This window comes from Terrapene carolina, unplaced genomic scaffold (genome assembly GCF_002925995.2).
Source record: "Terrapene carolina triunguis isolate 2854851 unplaced genomic scaffold, T_m_triunguis-2.0 Scaffold113, whole genome shotgun sequence".
Lineage (NCBI taxonomy): Eukaryota > Metazoa > Chordata > Testudines > Emydidae > Terrapene > Terrapene triunguis.
The window spans coordinates 10,386,827-10,405,339 of record NW_020664464.1 but is presented as its reverse complement, the minus strand read 5'-3'; the positions used below and the strand labels follow the sequence as shown (position 1 = coordinate 10,405,339).

The window sequence follows — 18,513 nt, the reverse complement described above, 5'->3', positions numbered from 1 at the left end:
CATAACAACATAGATATGAAACTCTTTCTGCCAGCATTCATTTGTACAAGTTTACTCATATGGGGGGAAAGAATAAAAAGTACTTCAGATACTGTAGAAGCAAATGCGAGGAGGTTACTGTTGGGTTGTTTTATTCTGGAACAAAATTGTTGGGAATATCTTTTTACAGTATTCACCCAACTCAATTCTGCACTGAGAGACTGATGAATAAATCACTATAGTTTTGTTAGTTACCATTTCCAACCATCCACCTTTCCAACCTTAATGTTAATCTTGATGGCATGACAAATTCTCTGGTTCAGTGGTGTGCAATTTTCTACACTATTTTATATAGATCAGTTGTATAGGTGTCTGACCACAAATGGTGAGGTAACTAGCTCTCTGATCAAAGAAGGCCTCTTTAGAATATGACTACACCTCTACACAGCAGTCTGTTCTGTGAATTGTTAGCAATAGTCAGCATACCTTTCAGACATGCTTCTGCCATTAAGCTTTTACCTGTTAAGGGATATCACCCTTGTGAAGCAAGTAGAAGTGAAATATAACTGTAGAAACAAAAGGAAAAGATATGCAGGTCAAGCAGGACAGTTGGCAGGCTGAAAACAATACATATGTTTGTATATTATATCAGCAGGACTTTCTTGCTCTGTATCAGAGGGTAGCTGTGTTAGTCTGGATCTGTAAAAAGCAACAGAGAGTCCTGTGGCACCTTTAAGACTAACAGAAGTGTTGGAGCATAAGCTTTCGTGGGTGAATGCCCACTTTGTCGGCATTCACCCACGAAAGCTTATGCTCCAACACTTCTGTTAGTCTTAAAGGTGCCACAGGACTCTCTGTTGTTTCTCGCTCTGGTGGCTCCTGGTTTCACAGAATGCATCTTCATTTTAAAATCTTGGTTACATCTCAAACTCAACAATGCTTTTGGAATGGGAGGAGGGAAGAGGAGGGGGAAAGCAGTAATGTATACAGAAACAATAGTGTATACTACATCATTCTTCATCCCTTTTATCTTTGCTGATTCTCAAGGATTTGCCAGCATGGAGCACACCTGTAGTCAGAGTTATAAAATCTGCTTTTAATTAGGGTAATTTTAAGTGGGCTAAGTGAACCAGTTCAGAAAACAAATAAAAACTGGACTGAACCTCAGCCCAAGCACTGAACCAGAAGTATTTGTGTGAAAGCAACATGTTGATAAAGCTAAGCAAAAATCTTTCCATGGGGAAAAGAATGTAATATTTTCTTGAGACTCTTAAAGGTAACCTGCACTTATTCAATAAAAAGAAAAGATCCCACTAACTGTTCTGATAAACTTCAATGGGAATCCAGCAAATCATTGATTTTAAACTTAGTTTTAGAATGTCAGCATTTTTTAAAATGTTTTAAAATCATATTGCATGTTACTTCCCTGAACCAAAGAAACCAGTCCTGTGCGCTAAAGAGAGTTCCGTAACACTTGGGATATCACAATTATAATATATGTTTAGAATCTAAAGTGATTGCATTTTGAGTAGTGAAAGCTTGTGATCTATGACTTTAGGGAACATGAACAGAAAAAAATGCAGTAAATCGTAAAGAAACTCTGTACCAAATGTCCCTCGTACCCTTTCCATTTAGAACATTCAGCATGTGTTTTGTGTTCTTTTGTCTTTTAACTAAATATGGCAGGTCATCATTCAAGGAACACAGACAGTAAAAGCAGCAAGCTATGTAAATGCCTCCATGGAAGAAGGGCATGGGTTCGCCTGAAGAGCAGCATAGCTGGGAGAATCCATTTTATGCAAAGAGGAGCACATTTTATATGAGAAATTCATCAAAGTCATCAAAGTTTGTCAGAGTTCCAGAAGGGCTAAAATTTAGGGAGGGGGAGGTACTAGAGACAACGTCAGATCTGATATCTCAGGTGGTGTAAGTCAGATTCCTTAACACTCAGTTACACTGACTCTCCCTTAGGGCTGTTTACACTCATGTGCCAATTTGTAAAAGCCCATGACTTTGCCCACACTGAGGTTTTGACCACTGGTCTAGCCATAGGAATGAGGCCAAGATAACTGTCATGGACCTTTCTGAGGGGCCTATGATCAACATGCAGATTGGAGATGATGGTGCTCTTGTAACAGTCACCCAGCTGCTGCGTGCTTGGCCCATTGCCCTTATTTAGATAGTTCCAGCCTTAAACCACCAATAGATACATGCTGAGGAAAGCTTTTAGGAGTATGATTCTTCAAGACAAGAGAAGGCTTTATTGTCTTGTAAATTGAAAGACTTCTAGAACTAGTGCCTGAGTTCTGAAAGTGCTGCTTCTGGCCTACCTTCTTCACTTTAGTATTGTAATTTGGGCTAGTTAACTATATAATTATCAGATTTGGATGATTATTAGGTCATCATAATAGATGCACACTGTGGGCCTAAACTCTCTACTGTTGAAGTCAATGGAAATTTTGCCACTGACTTCAATGAAAGCAGGATCAAGCTCTGTAAGAATAGTAATGCTGTGTGTGAATAAGAAGAGGATGGCAAAAGAAAGAGCATTGTTATCCTCTCTTTGATATGTATTGTGTTCCTCATGGCACAGCCAGGCTTTCTGAATTTGCCATGCCTTCAATTCAGTATAGACCTGGAGAAGTTCCCTATCCCAGTGCCCAATTCCTGTTCACAAGGAGAAATGTAGCATGTGTAAGAGTGATGAATGCCCCTTCCCTTTTCTTATGAAGAAGCTTTATTGCAAGTTCTCTCTGTTAGGTGGGAAGACTCCAGAAGGCAGTAAGTCCAGCTTTAATTAAGGTCTTCACAAGTAGGTTTTGACATATTTCTGGCTTGTCATTAATGACAGACAGACTTTCTCCACATAGAAAAGAAACAGAATGAATGAGGAGAGGAGAAAATTGATTCTTGCTTGTAGGTTTTCTTTAAAAATCTGGGTTCTATCCATCTTAGACACAATATATAGAGATAATTTTCGAAAAGAACTCAGCCAGGCACAGATACCTGGCATGGAAAATTTCAAGCCAAGCACTTAAAATTTGGCAGAGCATAAGCAATTAAAAACTGGGACTTATAATGGACTTTTACTTTAGGCATAGATGCCAGCTCTGCCCAGAGCCATCCCTTGGGTAGGGCAAATCGGGGCAACTGCTTTGGGGGGGGCCCCGCTGGCTGGTGCGAATGGCCGGCGCGGTCGGTCCCAGAAGAGAGGAATCCGCCAATTCTGCCCCAGGCTCCGCACGCCATAGGGACGGCCCTGGCTCTATAATAAATTGGGAGGAGGTTGGTTTGAAATATGACAGCTTCCTTCCTTTACCTGAACGCTGTTGAGCTTGCACCATCTTTGAATGGGTTTTTCCACACTCCTGTTTCTAAAACAACAACAAATAAAGCTCATTTTCTTATTTCTAGTTAGCATACCCGTCTTGTAGATTGGCAAAATATCATAACCAAGATTTCCTTCATTCTTTCATTCTACAGCACTACATCATCTTGACATTAACACAAAGGACAAGTGCAAAACCTTTTTAGCCAAGCATCTTTTTAAAGTGCCATTTAAAAGCCTGGGAACTTGTTTTTATACATTATAAATATAAAAGGAGCCAAGGAAATAAAGCACAGACCCTTGAAAGTTTCTCAAGGCATGTCTCTGTAGGATGTCAAGCATAAGTTTTTCTGGGACTGCACCAACATCCTAGTGGGGTGGTGGTTAAATGTTTTGTGTAATGCAAACATTCAATAAAGGGGCCGTTTGTTGTCATTTGAGGTATATGAATTAATGTAGGCTTTAAGCTAGATGTCATTGTCTTCATTCAGTATGTGTAGTTTGAAATTTTTCTGAGTTCATACACAGTAGAAATTTGTGTAAAGTTTCAAAGCAATCTTAATCAAATTTCAGGTACCTGTTTCACTATTTTAAATTTGTGTAAATAGTGCAGGCATTGGTGTATTGTTGAGGCAAAAAATTGTTTCAAGGATACTCAAAAATACTGCTAGGGAAGTCTGAAAATTAAAAACAGGGAACTTTTTAAAAAACCCATACCTCTGCAAATCCTTGTGTGATTTACTCCAGGCTTGGGGGGGTGGGGGGAGGGAAATCTGCCCTGGGATGAGATGTGATGTGAAATTTGAGGTAGTTTGGTTTTAGTGAAGTTGAAAACCAGGCTTCTAAAGAGAAAAAGAGCTTCAAAGTTGGGGCAGGGGGATACTATGATCAAATTTGGTGAGTTATAAACAAGTTAATAAAGAAGTGACTTCGTGAGAAGTATCTAATTCTGATATCTTGATCCATCATTAGAGTTACTCAGCATTTAGCTTATTACTGTGGTCTCGTGAGTAAAGATGATACTCATCTCATACAAATATATTTTATCAGTTGCTTGAGAAATTAAAGATGCCCTTGGACATTTCTTAGGGGTTATGATTGTAATTTTATACATAATTTTTTGTCGTTGACCACCACTGTTTCTGTTTCCTAGTCTCATCTCTTTGTTTGTTAATCCTTTTCTATTTACAAAATATAATTTTGTATCTAATATATGCACTAAAGGCTGGGGTCATATAGTAACATCTCGCACAGACATCCAGATACATTTTTCGCATCTGAGGATGAGCAAAATCAAAACTTTAAACATTGACAATCTGCATTTTAGTGGGTAATGTTACTTGCTTTAAAAACAAATCTCTGTTCTGCCTGCAGGCATGGAACTCGTTGTGCTGGAGAAGTGGCAGCCATTGCAAACAACTCACACTGCACAGTAGGAATCGCCTTTAATGCCAAGATCGGAGGTATGTACAACAGTCTCACCGTTAACGCAAGTACAATTTGTACAAAGTGGCACACAGGAACCTTTTTGAACAAGAGGTAGAAATTTGTTTATTTAACAATGTTAGCTGTTTTGACAGGTAAATGCATCTTTGACAGGATGTAGTTAAATATAGTTACTGAAGGGAAGCCTTTTGTAGTGATACTTCAGAACTGCTCTGTAGAACTCTTTAAATACGCATAGAAAGTTAAGAAGCAAGACTTGTGATTAAAATACAGAATGAGGACTCAGGAGATCTGTATTCTATTACCAGCACTCCCACAAACTTACTATGTGACTTTGGGCAAGTCACCTACTCTCTGTATGACTCAATTTCACAGCCTGTGTTATTGGGATAATAATTATTCACCTCACAGGTCTGTTGTGAAAATTGGGTTTTTAGTGTTTGTAAAGCACTTTGAGATTCTCCGATGAAAGGACTATATTAAAATATTTAAATCCTTCATCAAGAAATCAGGTTTGAGACCGCATAAAAACTTAAATTTGTGACTTTGGTGTACCATATCAGTTATATCCAAAAAGAGGCAGTGTGGTCTAATGGCTAAAGCACTGGACAAGGGCTCTGGAGATTTGGTATCTATTCTCAGCTCTGCCATTGACCTGGTGTGGGACAAGTCACTTCACATCCCTAAGCCTCAGTTTCCCTATCTGTAAAATGGAGATAATGATATTGATCTCCTTTGTAAGGTGCTTTGAGATCTACTAATGAAAAATGCTGTAAAAGAGATGGGAACTATGATTATTATTAAAAATGCATGAATCTGTCTATATCAAGAAATAATTTGCCACTCTTACATGTTAAAAATGTGCCATCATCTTCTCTTCTGTTTATCCCTCACAGAGGTCCAATATTAATAATTATTCATATTTTAAAGAGACACTGAAAAAATAATCACCAGTGTTATTAATATGGATGTGTAAAAATGTTTTTTTAAAGTATTAAGGAAGGGCAAGGACATTGTTGGCATTTACTGTGACCCAAGAAATGCATCTCTGCATGTATAGCAGGAAACAGAAAGTCCCCAGTGTTTTTGGTGAAAAATGTTGAGTGCGTTTCCAGCCAGCTCACCAGGCCACTCTTCCAAACAAAAGAGTTTGTCAGCCCACCTCTCCCTAATGACTTTTCTGGGTGGGCTAGAATATGGTTATCCCCTACTGCCCAGCTTTTGTTCCATTGTAGGAAAGGTGCAGGTCAGACTCTTAGTTCCTCACTAATCAGGAGTGGGCTTGTTCTTCCAATTTCCAGAAGATTTATCTTATTACAGTTTAGGGACAAGGGAAGGTCCTGGAGCCTTCCCCTTCCTCAGAGGAAGAATCATGATACCTCCATCCAGAGAGATAAATGAATTTGTTTGGGTCTGGCTGGTTTGATTGATGAAATGTGAGAAATGGGTAAGGGCAAGGGAAAAAGAGACTTGTCCCAAGGATATATTGGAGTTATGGTGAGTGGAGTGTGGGGAGAAATTGTATAAGGGACACACAGGATTAACTATGTGTGAGGGAGAAGGGACAGTGGAAACTGATGGTAGAGGTTACACCAGAATAATGTGATTATTTTTTAAAATTTATTATTATGGTGGATGAACTGGGCTTGAGCCCAGCTGTTTGTTTGGGTGGTTGGTTGGTTTGGGAGATGGCCATTTCTGAGGTTGGCCTGGGGGCAGGTGGGTGGGTGGATGGAATTTAGTATATGTGAATACAAAGAATAACAAAATTAGGAAACCTGTGGACTTCTAAAATCTTCCTCAGTAATATATAATACCTTAAACGATGTTACCGACATTTTATATCTGAAGACATAACAGAAATGAATTGCATCAAATATTGTTCCTTGAGTAAAGGAAAAAAATGCCCTCACTGGATGTGTTCCCCCCTCCATGGGTTGAAAGAGAGAGACCGAGTTAGTATTCTTACCCTGATTAGAGGAAAGACCACAACTGCATACCCCTAAGTGCACAAATTGTCAGGGTAACTGGACTTGACCAGCTGTGGTGAATGAAGTAACTCCTCAGCATACTGGCACAAATTTTCAAAGACGTACATTTCAACGTGTGCGCAATGCTGAACTTTTCTGACATCGGTGTACAAATCAAGAATGCACATGTGCATATGGACTCCAATCCAGCAAAACCCTTAAGCACTTGCCTAATTTTAAGCATGTGTGTTAGTGCTTTGTTTGGTTGTGATCATAGTTGCTGAGAAAGCACTTTCTTCCTTCCTAACCATGGCATGTGAGCAGAATATGCCCTGAAGTATGAGATTTTATTACACTTATTTATTCCATTCACTTGAAATGTAAGTCATTTCTATAGATTTTTAAACAGTATCTAGTTAATTAAGATATGTTTCAGTTCTTGTAACCTAGTATGGAGACATGATCTATGAAACAGTTAATGAACAGAACTGAATGCAGAAATACTGCTTAAATACAATTCAGCACTTAGCATTTGATGAAACCATAGTGTCATCACATCCCCTTTCTTTCTACATCCCCTTCTTTCTCAGGAAAACACTGTAATTCAGACTCATTAACTGGTGATTCTCTGTCCTACAGTAGAGGCCATCTGGGAATGCAGAAGTGTGAAATGGTGATATTTAAGCCAACATGGAGATGGGCTTATCTCCATGGAAGGCAGTAGGGAATACTAGAGGGGGAACTTAGAAAAGGTATTGCTGAAAGAAATAAAAGAAATTAAGAGTTTTGCTCTGAATAGCTGTGAGGAAGGGGAAAAAAGACATTATTGACTATCTAATGGAAGGACCAAGACAGTGTAGGGCTGCAGGCACCTCCTGCAGACACTGTAAGGCTTTCCTCTGCATAGCAATGCTGGATTTTAAATGCATTATTATTTATTAAGCATCATGAATGTGTTTAGTGCTGCAGGACAGCCCCAATGGATTCAGCCATAGTTGCTGAACCACAGCCTGTTTTAAACATAGTTTAAAACTGATTCAGGCTAACGTGAGTTAAACATGGTTTACCTGGCCAGTGGGCAGGGAGTGTAACCACATCAAAACTAAATTTAATCACTTTGCTCTGGACTAGAAACCAAACTCATCCTTTGAGCCACTCCACTGGCAACTGAAGGAAGAACTTCATCCACATATTTACAATGTGGTGGGGGCTGTCACGAGTATGTTTCTTAAACACTGTTTGAAAAATGGTTATGTCCCATCTGCCCTAGTCAGACAAACTGTGTTATATTTGAAACCATATTAAACCGAACCAGTGTTCAGTTAATGGTTTAATTCCCAGTGTAGGCGTGGATTTAAAGAGCATCTTTTACCCTACTGATGGAGAGCACTTTACACCTTCCTCAGAGATGCGCCTGCTTCCACTGGTATGAATTTGGCCAGAGAGCAGTATTCCTCACCTCAGCCAGAATGTGCTCTCAGGGCCCAGGGGGTGTAGAGAGGAAATAAAGGGAAGTGGAAGAAAATCCTTTCCATCAATATTTCATCAAATTCTATCAGCAGAACCACCACGATTAATGATGTTTGTGATGGAAAGTCATTTGCAATATATCCACCAGTAATGCTCACCTTTTTCTAAGTGCTTTGTACTCTTCCTCTCTTTTCCATTCACGCCAGAAACACTGACCATAGAACAGATCAGGGAACAATTTCCTCAAAAGTCTGATTCTCTTCTCACAGCAGTGCAAATCAGGAGTAAATCTGCTGACATCAGTGGAGCTGTGCTGACAAGAGACAGTGAGAGTGAGATTAGAATCTGGACCTTAATTCTGTTGCTGTTTGGGAGATAACTCTTGTGAAGAAATCATACAGTGTGCCCCCAGTTCTTACTCCTCTCTGCTATGGTTGAGCCTCCCTTAGCTGAGCCAAAGGAATGTGATTATTTGAATGTTTGCCAGTGGCTTTTTACATCACTCATACATAGCTAGTTACCACCTACAGGGTTTTGGGCTTTCTTTGTTTGCTATAAGAAGGGATGGCGAGCTTGTTGTTGTTGTTTCTGCCTTATTGTGGAAGTTGCAGAGCATCTGTGGGGATTTGGTGCTTAGTTATTTGGCTGGGCTTGAGTCCTGATGGGAAAGTGGTTATACTAAATTATGACAGAACAGATGTAGATTGTCTTTAACTGACAAGGAATTTGTTCAGCTGTTTCTTTAAGCTTAAGTGAGGCACTGATTAAAAACAAATATTTGAAAGGAAAACGTGCTTTCACTTAATTTTCACATGCTTCTTCAGGATTTGTTAGAAGTTTGTGCTGACTAAAATTCCACTTAGGTTTTGACATTTATGGCAAATATTTGGAAAAGTTTAAAGAATTCTGAAGATTTAGTGGACAGTCTGGAAACTAAGTCTGCTAATTGCCTTCTGGATGGTTATAATTGTGCTATCACCACCTGGGAGAAACACTTTGTATGTTCTCAAAAGTCTGATTCTCTTCTCACAGCAGTGCAAATCAGGAGTAAATCTGCTGACATCAGTGGAGCTGGGCTGACAAGAGACAGTGAGAGTGAGATTACAATCTGGACCTTAATTCTGTTGCTGTTTGGGAGATAACTCTTGTGAAGAAATCATACAGTGTGCCCCCAGTTCTTACTCCTCTCTGCCATGGTTGAGCCTCCCTTAGCTGAGCCAAAGGAATGTGATTATTTGAATGTTTGCCAGTGGCTTTTTACATCACTCAAGAAGTGGGCTGTAGCCCACGAAAGCTTATGCTCTAATAAATTTGTTAGTCTCTAAGGTGCCACAAGTACTCCTGTTCTTTTTGCGGATACAGACTAACACGACTGCTACTCTGAAACCTTTGTATGTTCTGTGAGGGGGCAAAATTAACAACTCATGTAATTGTTAAAGAAAAGAAAGCAACTATTTAAAATAGCCAATGATATGTCCTTTGATAAAAGTTGCACTTGAGGTCTGCTAACTGTTGGTAAAAAGAGAAGAGTAGACAGGCTGCTTTTGGATTTTACCACTATCATATTTGTTAACATTAAACATGGTATGAATTATTTCAGATGCCAGGGATAGAACTTGGTTTTACTATTCACTGTAGTGAATGTTACATTCATAAAGCATGTTACATAGTTGTAGTAACACAAATGAAATTCTCTCCCTCTGTTTTTTATCTTGCTTTGTTTAAATGTAGTATACCTTTTGTTGTTTTAGTTTGGAACCAAATATATTGATATGCTTGAAAGAATGAGAACACACCTTCTATCCCTCATTAAATTTTTAAGATTGCTGAGAAGGAAAAATAAAACCTGAGATTACCAAACTTGGTTTAATGGCTTTTTTATAAAGTAAAATTCATAGTGAGATCACTGTTTGGACAAGTTCATTATCTCACAGAACCTGGTCAGTTTTTGTGTGAATTTAGAAATATGATCACTTCTCAGATTCAAGTCAATTAGAATGAGAAAAAATAGATCCTCTATCAACAAACCAATCCATATACCTTGGAAGGTAAGGCCTTGGTAAACACTCAACTTAATTCAGTGCAAACTCATGAACAAATCTGTGTTCTAATAATTAAAATATATAAATTTTATTTATAAATAGTAATGTTCCTATTAAATGGGGAAAGACTTCAAATATGTTAATTGTGGAAGTGAACATCAACATATACTATCTCATACAGTTAAATACTAATTATTATTTAAAAATGAAAATCTTTGATCAGATGTCACATTGACTTGGAGGTTATCCTTTCATTGCTGCTACTTATTAAGGTGTGAGAAAGTTTTAAACTGGCCTCAAGTGGCTGCTCCCTCAAGATTAAATCATATTGAGATGTTATGGTTGACTTGAACAAGAACATTTATTTAATTCCAAAATATTCTCAGTTTACAGCCTTCAGGCTTTCTCATCACACTGCTCCTAAAACACCATGCTGTCGTGTAGATATCCACTTTACAAATGCCGGCACACAAGTTTGTCAAATACTACTGTTTACCAAGGGTTGGATCTTGAGATCCCTTATTTATACATAACTGCCATTGACATTAATGGGAGTTCCGCGTACACAACTGAATTTCAGAATCAGGCCTTAGGATGTTCACAGTTTTGCAACTGAGGTAGAATAATGTTATGCAAATAATGCTATAGTTTGTCAGTAACTTTCTGTAACACTTTTGCTAGTACCCAAGAACTTTCTCCCCAGCTTCTCCTTTTGCAGACTCCTGCAATGAAGACATAATCCTGTGTTTATCTATCAGCATACATCCTGTGTTTTATGTCTATCAAATTAGGAGTGCCATGTCTCAAATTGCACTGCGTTGCAGAGAAGGAAAGGAAATTATAATTATTTTTAAATGAGAAATATAAATGTACTGAGGTAGAAATAATTTTTTTAAGTTTTCCCCAGAATTAAAGTTTTTCTTTAACATTCAAATGTTGTGTATTGGATGAAGGAATTTGAGCACAATGTTTCCTAAAGCTTGAGAGAAACCGACTCTACAATTTGAGTGCCATAATCAATAAGAACATAAGAAATGTAATCAGCAAAGACTAGTTCTCTGTATTTTTCACATAGTTTTTCAAACATGCTTCATTAGTCTAGTTCTCACATTTACTGCCTTTCTTTTTTTTTTTTTTTTTTGAAGGAGTGAGGATGCTGGATGGTGATGTTACAGACATGGTGGAAGCAAAGTCTCTCAGTCTGAATCCACAACATATACACATCTACAGTGCCAGCTGGGGTCCTGATGATGATGGGAAGACTGTGGACGGACCTGCTTCTCTAGCACGTCAGGCCTTTGAGAATGGCATCAGAACGGTAGGTTTCCTTAAACACCATGTCATGTCCTGGGCGCATGTGCACACGCAGGGAAAACTAAAGCTCTCAAGACACATTGCTGATAAGGAGGAGCTTGGTTTTGTTTAAAGGAAAAATAGCACTCACGCCTCTTTCCCCTGTTTAGAGTTAGATCAGTATCTCTCAACCTTTCCAGATTACTGGCCCCCTTTCAGGAGTCTGATTTGTCTTGCGTACCCCTCACTTAAGCACCTACCTGCTTACAAAATCAGACATAAAAATACAAAAGTGTCACAGCACATTATTACTGAAAAATTTCTTACTTTCTCATTTTTACCATATAATTATAAAATAAATCAATTAGAATATAAATATTGTACTTACATTTCAGTGTATAGTATATAGAGCAGTTTAAACCAGTCATTTCTGTATGAAATTTTAGTTTGTACTGACTTTGCTAGTGCTTTTTATGTAGCACTGTTGTAAAACTAGGCAAATATCTAGATGAGTTGATCTACCCCCGGAAGACCTCTACGTACCCCTGGTTGAGAACCACTAGGTGAAAACCATTTTAAAATTGCACATTTGAAGGGCTGAGCACTGTTTTGAATGTAGTGAGAGACTTTCTAGCAAAAAGACGACGGCTCTGGGATTGTAAGAGGTGAGATCAGCACAAAATATTTCTTCAAAGTGATCAAGAGACCATTTGACTGTTCATTCCAATGTTGAAATTTAACAATTCTGGGGACCAAATTCAGGAGGTGCAACTACTATTTAAGTCAACGAGAGCTGTAACCACTTATACTAGGACTGAATTTAGCAAAATATAATTAGCAGTAGCTTTGGAGCATATGCAACAATAAAGACTGTCTTTGCTTTGAAGAGTTCACGTTAATTTATAATGTGCCACAGCAGCTGATCATAGCAAAAAACAGGTGGAGTGGGTGAGAGAGGCTAATAGTAACAGTTATAAGAACATGGAAGTGCCTAGATTATCTGTATGCACTACTAGACGATTTCAAGTCATTCAAAGTTTAATTCTAAGATGTAAAACACAACATAAAATTGATATCAATAATCCCTCCTGGTCATTTTCCTAGTATTGAGCACAATATGGGGAGTTAGGAATTCTTCAGTTCTAATCCCAGCTATGCCTTGGGCAAGTCAGTTAAATTTTCTGTTTTGGTTTACCTTTCTATAAAATGGAGATATTTGCTTACCTGCCTGACAGGACTGTTGTGATGATTTATTAGTTAATACTTATTAAGCTCTTTGCAGATGGAAAGCATTATATGCATACTGAATATTACTATTATTTAATATAAAGTAAATGCCATTAACAAAACTAGTTTTAATTATCCCTGGGACCTGCTGCAATGTAACATGATTGATTTCTTTCCGCAACTGATACTTCCATTCAGTTCAGATCTGACAGGCACATGTGGCAGCATATCATGCTTTTGCTTAATACAGTATGTGCTGTATAAGGTCCCGCTACAACAAAGCTCTTAAGTACATACTTAACTTTAAGCATGAGAGTAGCTCCAGCGACTTCAGTGGCTTCATGTAAGCACATGTTTAAATGTTTTGCTGGACCAGGGCCTTATCAAAGCACTTATGAAAGCTCCATCACATTCTACTACTATTTGACAATGATGGCAGTGGACAACAGCAACAAAGCCTTTAAGGGAAGGTAGTGGAACTGCAAGAAGGGGAAGAAATAGCTGAATGAAATAAGAAAATGTGTGTGTGTGGGTGTGTGTGTGTGTGTGTGTGTGAGAGAGAGAGAGAGAGAAAGAGAGAGAGAGCATCATTTCACTGAGATAATGCAATCACAAAAAAGTTATTCCCACTCACAGAAAACAGATATTCATTTGCTCTTTATAATTTCAAGGGCCTGATCTTCATCTGGTGTAAATCTGCAGTGAAGTCAACAGACCACAGACTACTTTCATTATAGTACCAAATCATTTGATTTGTTTTACATAGATAACAGCACAAAAGATAAATTAAATTCTTCATTATATAGTTATAAATAGATTATTTTTTCCATAAACAGTCCAGGGGGAAAGTTTGTTCTTATTTCTTAGAACAATAAAAACAATAATATTTGGGACAAGTTATATACCCTTTAATTTTTAATTTCTTTTATCCTTTTGAAGTGTTTTACAAAGGATTGCCATAGGTCTCACTATTCTGAATAGTTGTCTGGGTCCCACTGTGAGACCGCATACATTTATGCTAAAGAAGTATTTTTTTTAATTTTAGAATTAATAATTAAAAGTTTTAAATATTTTTAAAGTACCTTATCACCAGACTAAAATCAGCAGATATGTCTGAATGGAAGAAACAGATGTGTAGAGTCAGAAGTTGCTGAAAGGGTGGGTGTACTGTCTCTTTAAAACTGTAGCAAGTCAGGATAGCGTTATGGAATGCTCTCAGGCAGAAGCGCTATAGTGAATCAGTGAAAGAGAGAAGCTGTTTTCCTTATTCATTCTAATATAGTTACTTCTTTGGTCTTAGAATAAAGCTACTTTTTCTGCTTTTTGCACTGAAATATGACAAGTGCTGTTTTTATATGGGGATTTTTCAGATCACAGGGTTTACACAAATTGCTGGTTAGGAACTATGCCAAATCCTCTGATTTATAAAAGCTGTTATAATAGTTGTGCAAATGAAGGTAGGCAGGCAACTCCACACACAATTTTGCACACAGATCTTGGCCTTTCTTTTTAAAAATACTGGTCCTAAACAGTAACTACAGAATAAATTTAGCTTCTTTGATCCAAGTTAAAGTAATAGATTGACAATGGGAAAGTTGGCAGGTTTGTCTTTCAGATCCATGTAGTAGATCTGGACTTGATATTCTGCTTTAGTCCTACAAGACACATCTCCCATTGATGCTAATGCAAGCAGGAATATAGAGGCAAGATCCTTTAAGTGGGTCTGAGAGGAAAAATTGTGCACAGTTTGTTTAATTAAGAAAATTACAGGTGCAGCTGAATAATGACTTTGATTAAAATGTAATTAAACTGAACTAACAAAATAAAAGTGAAATGGGTATGTCTTTTCGAGAATCACTCCTCTTCTTCAGGCCATTCAGAGACTGATTTTTGAAAACATGTCCAAATTATCTTTAGGTTGTATCATTCCAATTAAAAGATTCACACAGGGTGTCTGAGAATTTTTTGAAAAATCTACTGGGCTAAGACGCTTATCCTAAATCCTATACCAAATAACAAAGATAAATAAGTGTACATTTTCAGAGGTCCATAGAGACAGAACAACATGCCATAAATTGAAAAAGACAAATGTGTTTTTGTTTTAAATGACATGAAGTAATAGCAAAAGTTTAAAAAATGAAAATCTCATACAGAAATTAAATGTGCTATACAGCTGTTGTGCAAGATCAGGATAAAGAATGGAGAAGGGAAAATGTTGTAAACTAGTTTCAAGCACCATAATTTTACATCATCTTTAGCTTAGTTTGTGTAATTCTATTATACTTAATTAAGTTCTTGAATCTAATGAGTGCTTTTGCCCTTGGAGAGTTTGTTTTCAAATAGTATTAATTTCAAATGGCAAAGTTATCTTGGCATCATACTTTCAAATGCCAAGGGATTTTTTCTTGGAAATGTTATAGGTAATAGCATTGTATTAGCTAGTATGGAAAATGCATCCATTCAAAAGGTCTGTGTTTTAAATGCCAGTGTATAACAAGTAGTAGATTTAATAACCTGAAAAATGAGTGTATTATAATTGCACAATTCAGTTTTAGATGAAAAATCAAGTTTAGAGCAGTATGTCCAAGAGTAACATTTTTGAAGAAAAGAGTATATGAGTATACGATATGTCAACACTGTAAAATATACAGGCTTATTTATTGTAGTCAAACAAGGTTCTGGACAAACCATGTAATAAGGTTTTCCTCTTCCTTGTATGGGAGGAAAAACCCAAATGTTTTAAAGATTCATAGATTTTAGGGACAGAAGGAACCATTAGATCATTTAGTCTGACCTCCTGTATACCACAGGCCATTTGTTAAATCAGGTTAGATTTAGTTCTCAGATATAGATTTGAACATGATGTTTTGTCCACACAAGCAAGCATATTTGTAATGTCGATATAAGAAAGCGTAAATCCGTTGATATGATCAGATAGTCATGACTTTAAATTGTTTTGCTTTTGTTTTTACATGTTCCTTTGCAAAGATACCATAACTATGTTTCTGGAGCAGGGCCAGCTCCAGCATTTCTGCCGCCCCAAGCAAAAAAAAAAAAAAGCCCCGATGGGCGGCGGCAGTTCGGCGGCAGGTCCTTCGCTCCTAGAGGGAGTGAGGGACCTGCCGCCCCCGAATTGCCGCAGGTGCCGCTGCTCTCCGTTGGCCGCCCCAAGCACCTGCTTGTTAAGCTGGTGCCTGGAGCCGGCCCTGTTCTGGAGAGTTGTGGCTACTGTTGGCATTTTGTGTAGCAAGGTTTCAAAGGGCTGTGACAATGAGCAGCCAGCTTCACTTGTTTTCCATTATTGATTTTGCATCACCTGTTCTGCATACACATGAGCTACGCTAAAGCTGTGGCAGAGCAGGTCATCCTTAATGTATTATAAAAGGGGAGAAGGACAAGCAGGGAAATCTAAATCAGGATCTTTGGCTTTTTGCCTGCATGTCAGAACAGTGGCCTTCATTTCATTCCCACTACACTGTTCTGTTAGTGAGCTGGACATAAGCCAAAATGTTTGATGGACATTAATGATCTGATGTCGTGCTGCTGAACCTCTTGTGAGAACTCGGCTTGGTGCCTCCCCTCCCATCATCATTGCCCCTTTTCATCTCTCTCGCTTCACCAACTTTGGCTGCAGAGTGTGTGTTCAAATGTATTTTAGAAGCAGAAGGCTCTCCTACAGTCACTGAACAGCCGTCAAACTCAAGTGCAAGTATTTGGGAGAGGGAATTACATGTGGATTTATTTCTTTAAAAAAATAATGCCAGGAGATTCCAGCAGTTGGACTGTGATAAAAAGATGCCAATAAAGTAGAGTGTATAAAACTGTTATTCAATCCATCCTAATATATGGAGCAGAGACTCGGATGGCCACAAGAAGAGAAATCAGCATGCTCTCCACCACCAAAATGAAGATGGTGAAGTGATTGGACACTCCATGATAAGAAACAAAAGGAGATTGTGAGGAGCCTAATATAGGTTGCCCCAACTGAAAACAAATTCAGGGAGGCTAGGCTACATTGGTGTGGATATGACCAGTGGAGACCTCAGAGACCTTATATTGGTAGGATGGTCCTTGCAATGATTGTGGAAGGAAAAGGACCAGGGAGGAAGCCAAAGACTAGATATCCATGTACCTTAGAGAGACCAGTTTGCCTAACAGCCAGGCGTACAATCATGAGTTTTGGAAGAAGGCTATAAAAGTCACTAACCCCAAATAGGGAAGTGGCAAGAAAGAATAAGATGATTCCAATGGTGGAGGGCAATGTATATAATGCATAACTGTTTAGGCAGAGGGGTTGCTGCTTGTGTTGAGGCAAATAACAGTCTGTTCTTAGATATATTAAAAAATGCTATTAATTTCCTCTGTCATCATAATTTGCATGGGCTTAAGAGGAACACATAACTGTTGTCTCCACAAAATATTCACTTTGTAGCAGATTTGCTCTGAAAATACAATAATAATATTTTTTACTTCTATTGAGAGTTTCAATTGAGTATCTCAAAAGCACGTCACAAAAATGGCTATTATCCCATTGTACAGATGAAGAAACTGAGGCACATACAAATAGCAAATGCAAATCCCAAATTGTATGTCCATGTATGATTAGTAAGCAGGCAAGTTGGACATGTGCAAAAGTGTACACACACTTTTAAAAAGTTGGCCAAAAATGATTTTCCCAAGGTCACTCAGTGGGTTAGCCCCTCTACATTAGTCACTCGACTAAGCACAGAAATTTTCTGTTACAGGTACTGTATATCCCTCATGGCTGTGACATATGAGCAAATAACTATATTTTTACTTCATGATTTTGAGTGAAAAATGTGGAGCTTCTGCTTTACAATGAATTGTGTTGTTTGTTAACACAACAGAGATGATATCTCTAATAGCTCATTCTGAAGGACAGACTAATTGCACACAGTGTAGTGATGTTTGTGTTTTAATCTCACAACTATATGTCCTAATAACATAAGACAATATCATTGGCCTACATCATTGGTATATGGGGGAGAGGGATATCTCAGTGGTTTGAGCATTGGCCTGCTAAATCCAGCGTTGTCAATTCAATCCTTGAGGGGGCCATTTAGGGATCTGGGGCAAAAATCTGTCTGGGGCTTGGTCTTGCTCTGAGCAGCGGGTTGGACTAGATAACCTCCTGAGGTCCCTTCTAACCCTGATATTCTATAGGTTCATAGATTTTAAGGCAAGAAGGCATCATTGCATAGCAATGGGGCCTATGGATGATGGTATGGGCAGCTCTAGACTGACTGCCACTGCACAGCATTACATGGATCTGGCATTGACCAGCACACCACATCACACCACTCTTCTAGGGTAAACAGAATAGATTGAGCTTCTTTACCCTTTCATGGTTGGGCAAGATTTTACAGACCTCGACTCATTCTTGTAGCTCTTTTCTGAACCCTTTCCAATTTGTCAATATCCTTTTTATAAAGTTTGGACACCAGAACAGGACACAGTATTTCAGTAATGGTCTCACTAATGCTGAATTCTAACGTAATATCACTTCCCTACTCCTACTAGATATTTCCCAGTTTACACATCCAGGAATCAGATTTGCTCTCAGCCACTGAATTGCATGGGAGATCATGTTCAATTAGTTATTCACCATGACCCCCGTAAGTCCCTTTCAGTGTCACTGGTTTCCAGGATGCAGTTCTTGAAACAAATCTGTTTCTAAATGTATGTGGCTGTGTCAAGGCTGGATCCCCACTTTGAACTTTAGGGTTCAAATGTAGGG

At 38.3% G+C, this 18,513-nt stretch overlaps 1 protein-coding gene across 3 annotated transcripts in view; it reads left to right on the top strand.

The window, feature by feature from the left end:
• The window catches only part of PCSK5 (proprotein convertase subtilisin/kexin type 5), a 296,183-nt gene that overhangs the window by 117,930 nt on the left and 159,740 nt on the right, over positions 1–18,513 (top strand). For all 3 annotated transcript variants that reach the window (XM_026652353.2, XM_029911707.1, XM_026652352.1), the window contains exons 6-7: positions 4,682–4,770; positions 11,381–11,553. In XM_026652353.2, the coding sequence (XP_026508138.1) occupies positions 4,682–4,770; positions 11,381–11,553 (262 nt within the window). The remainder of the gene's footprint in view (positions 1–4,681; positions 4,771–11,380; positions 11,554–18,513) is intronic.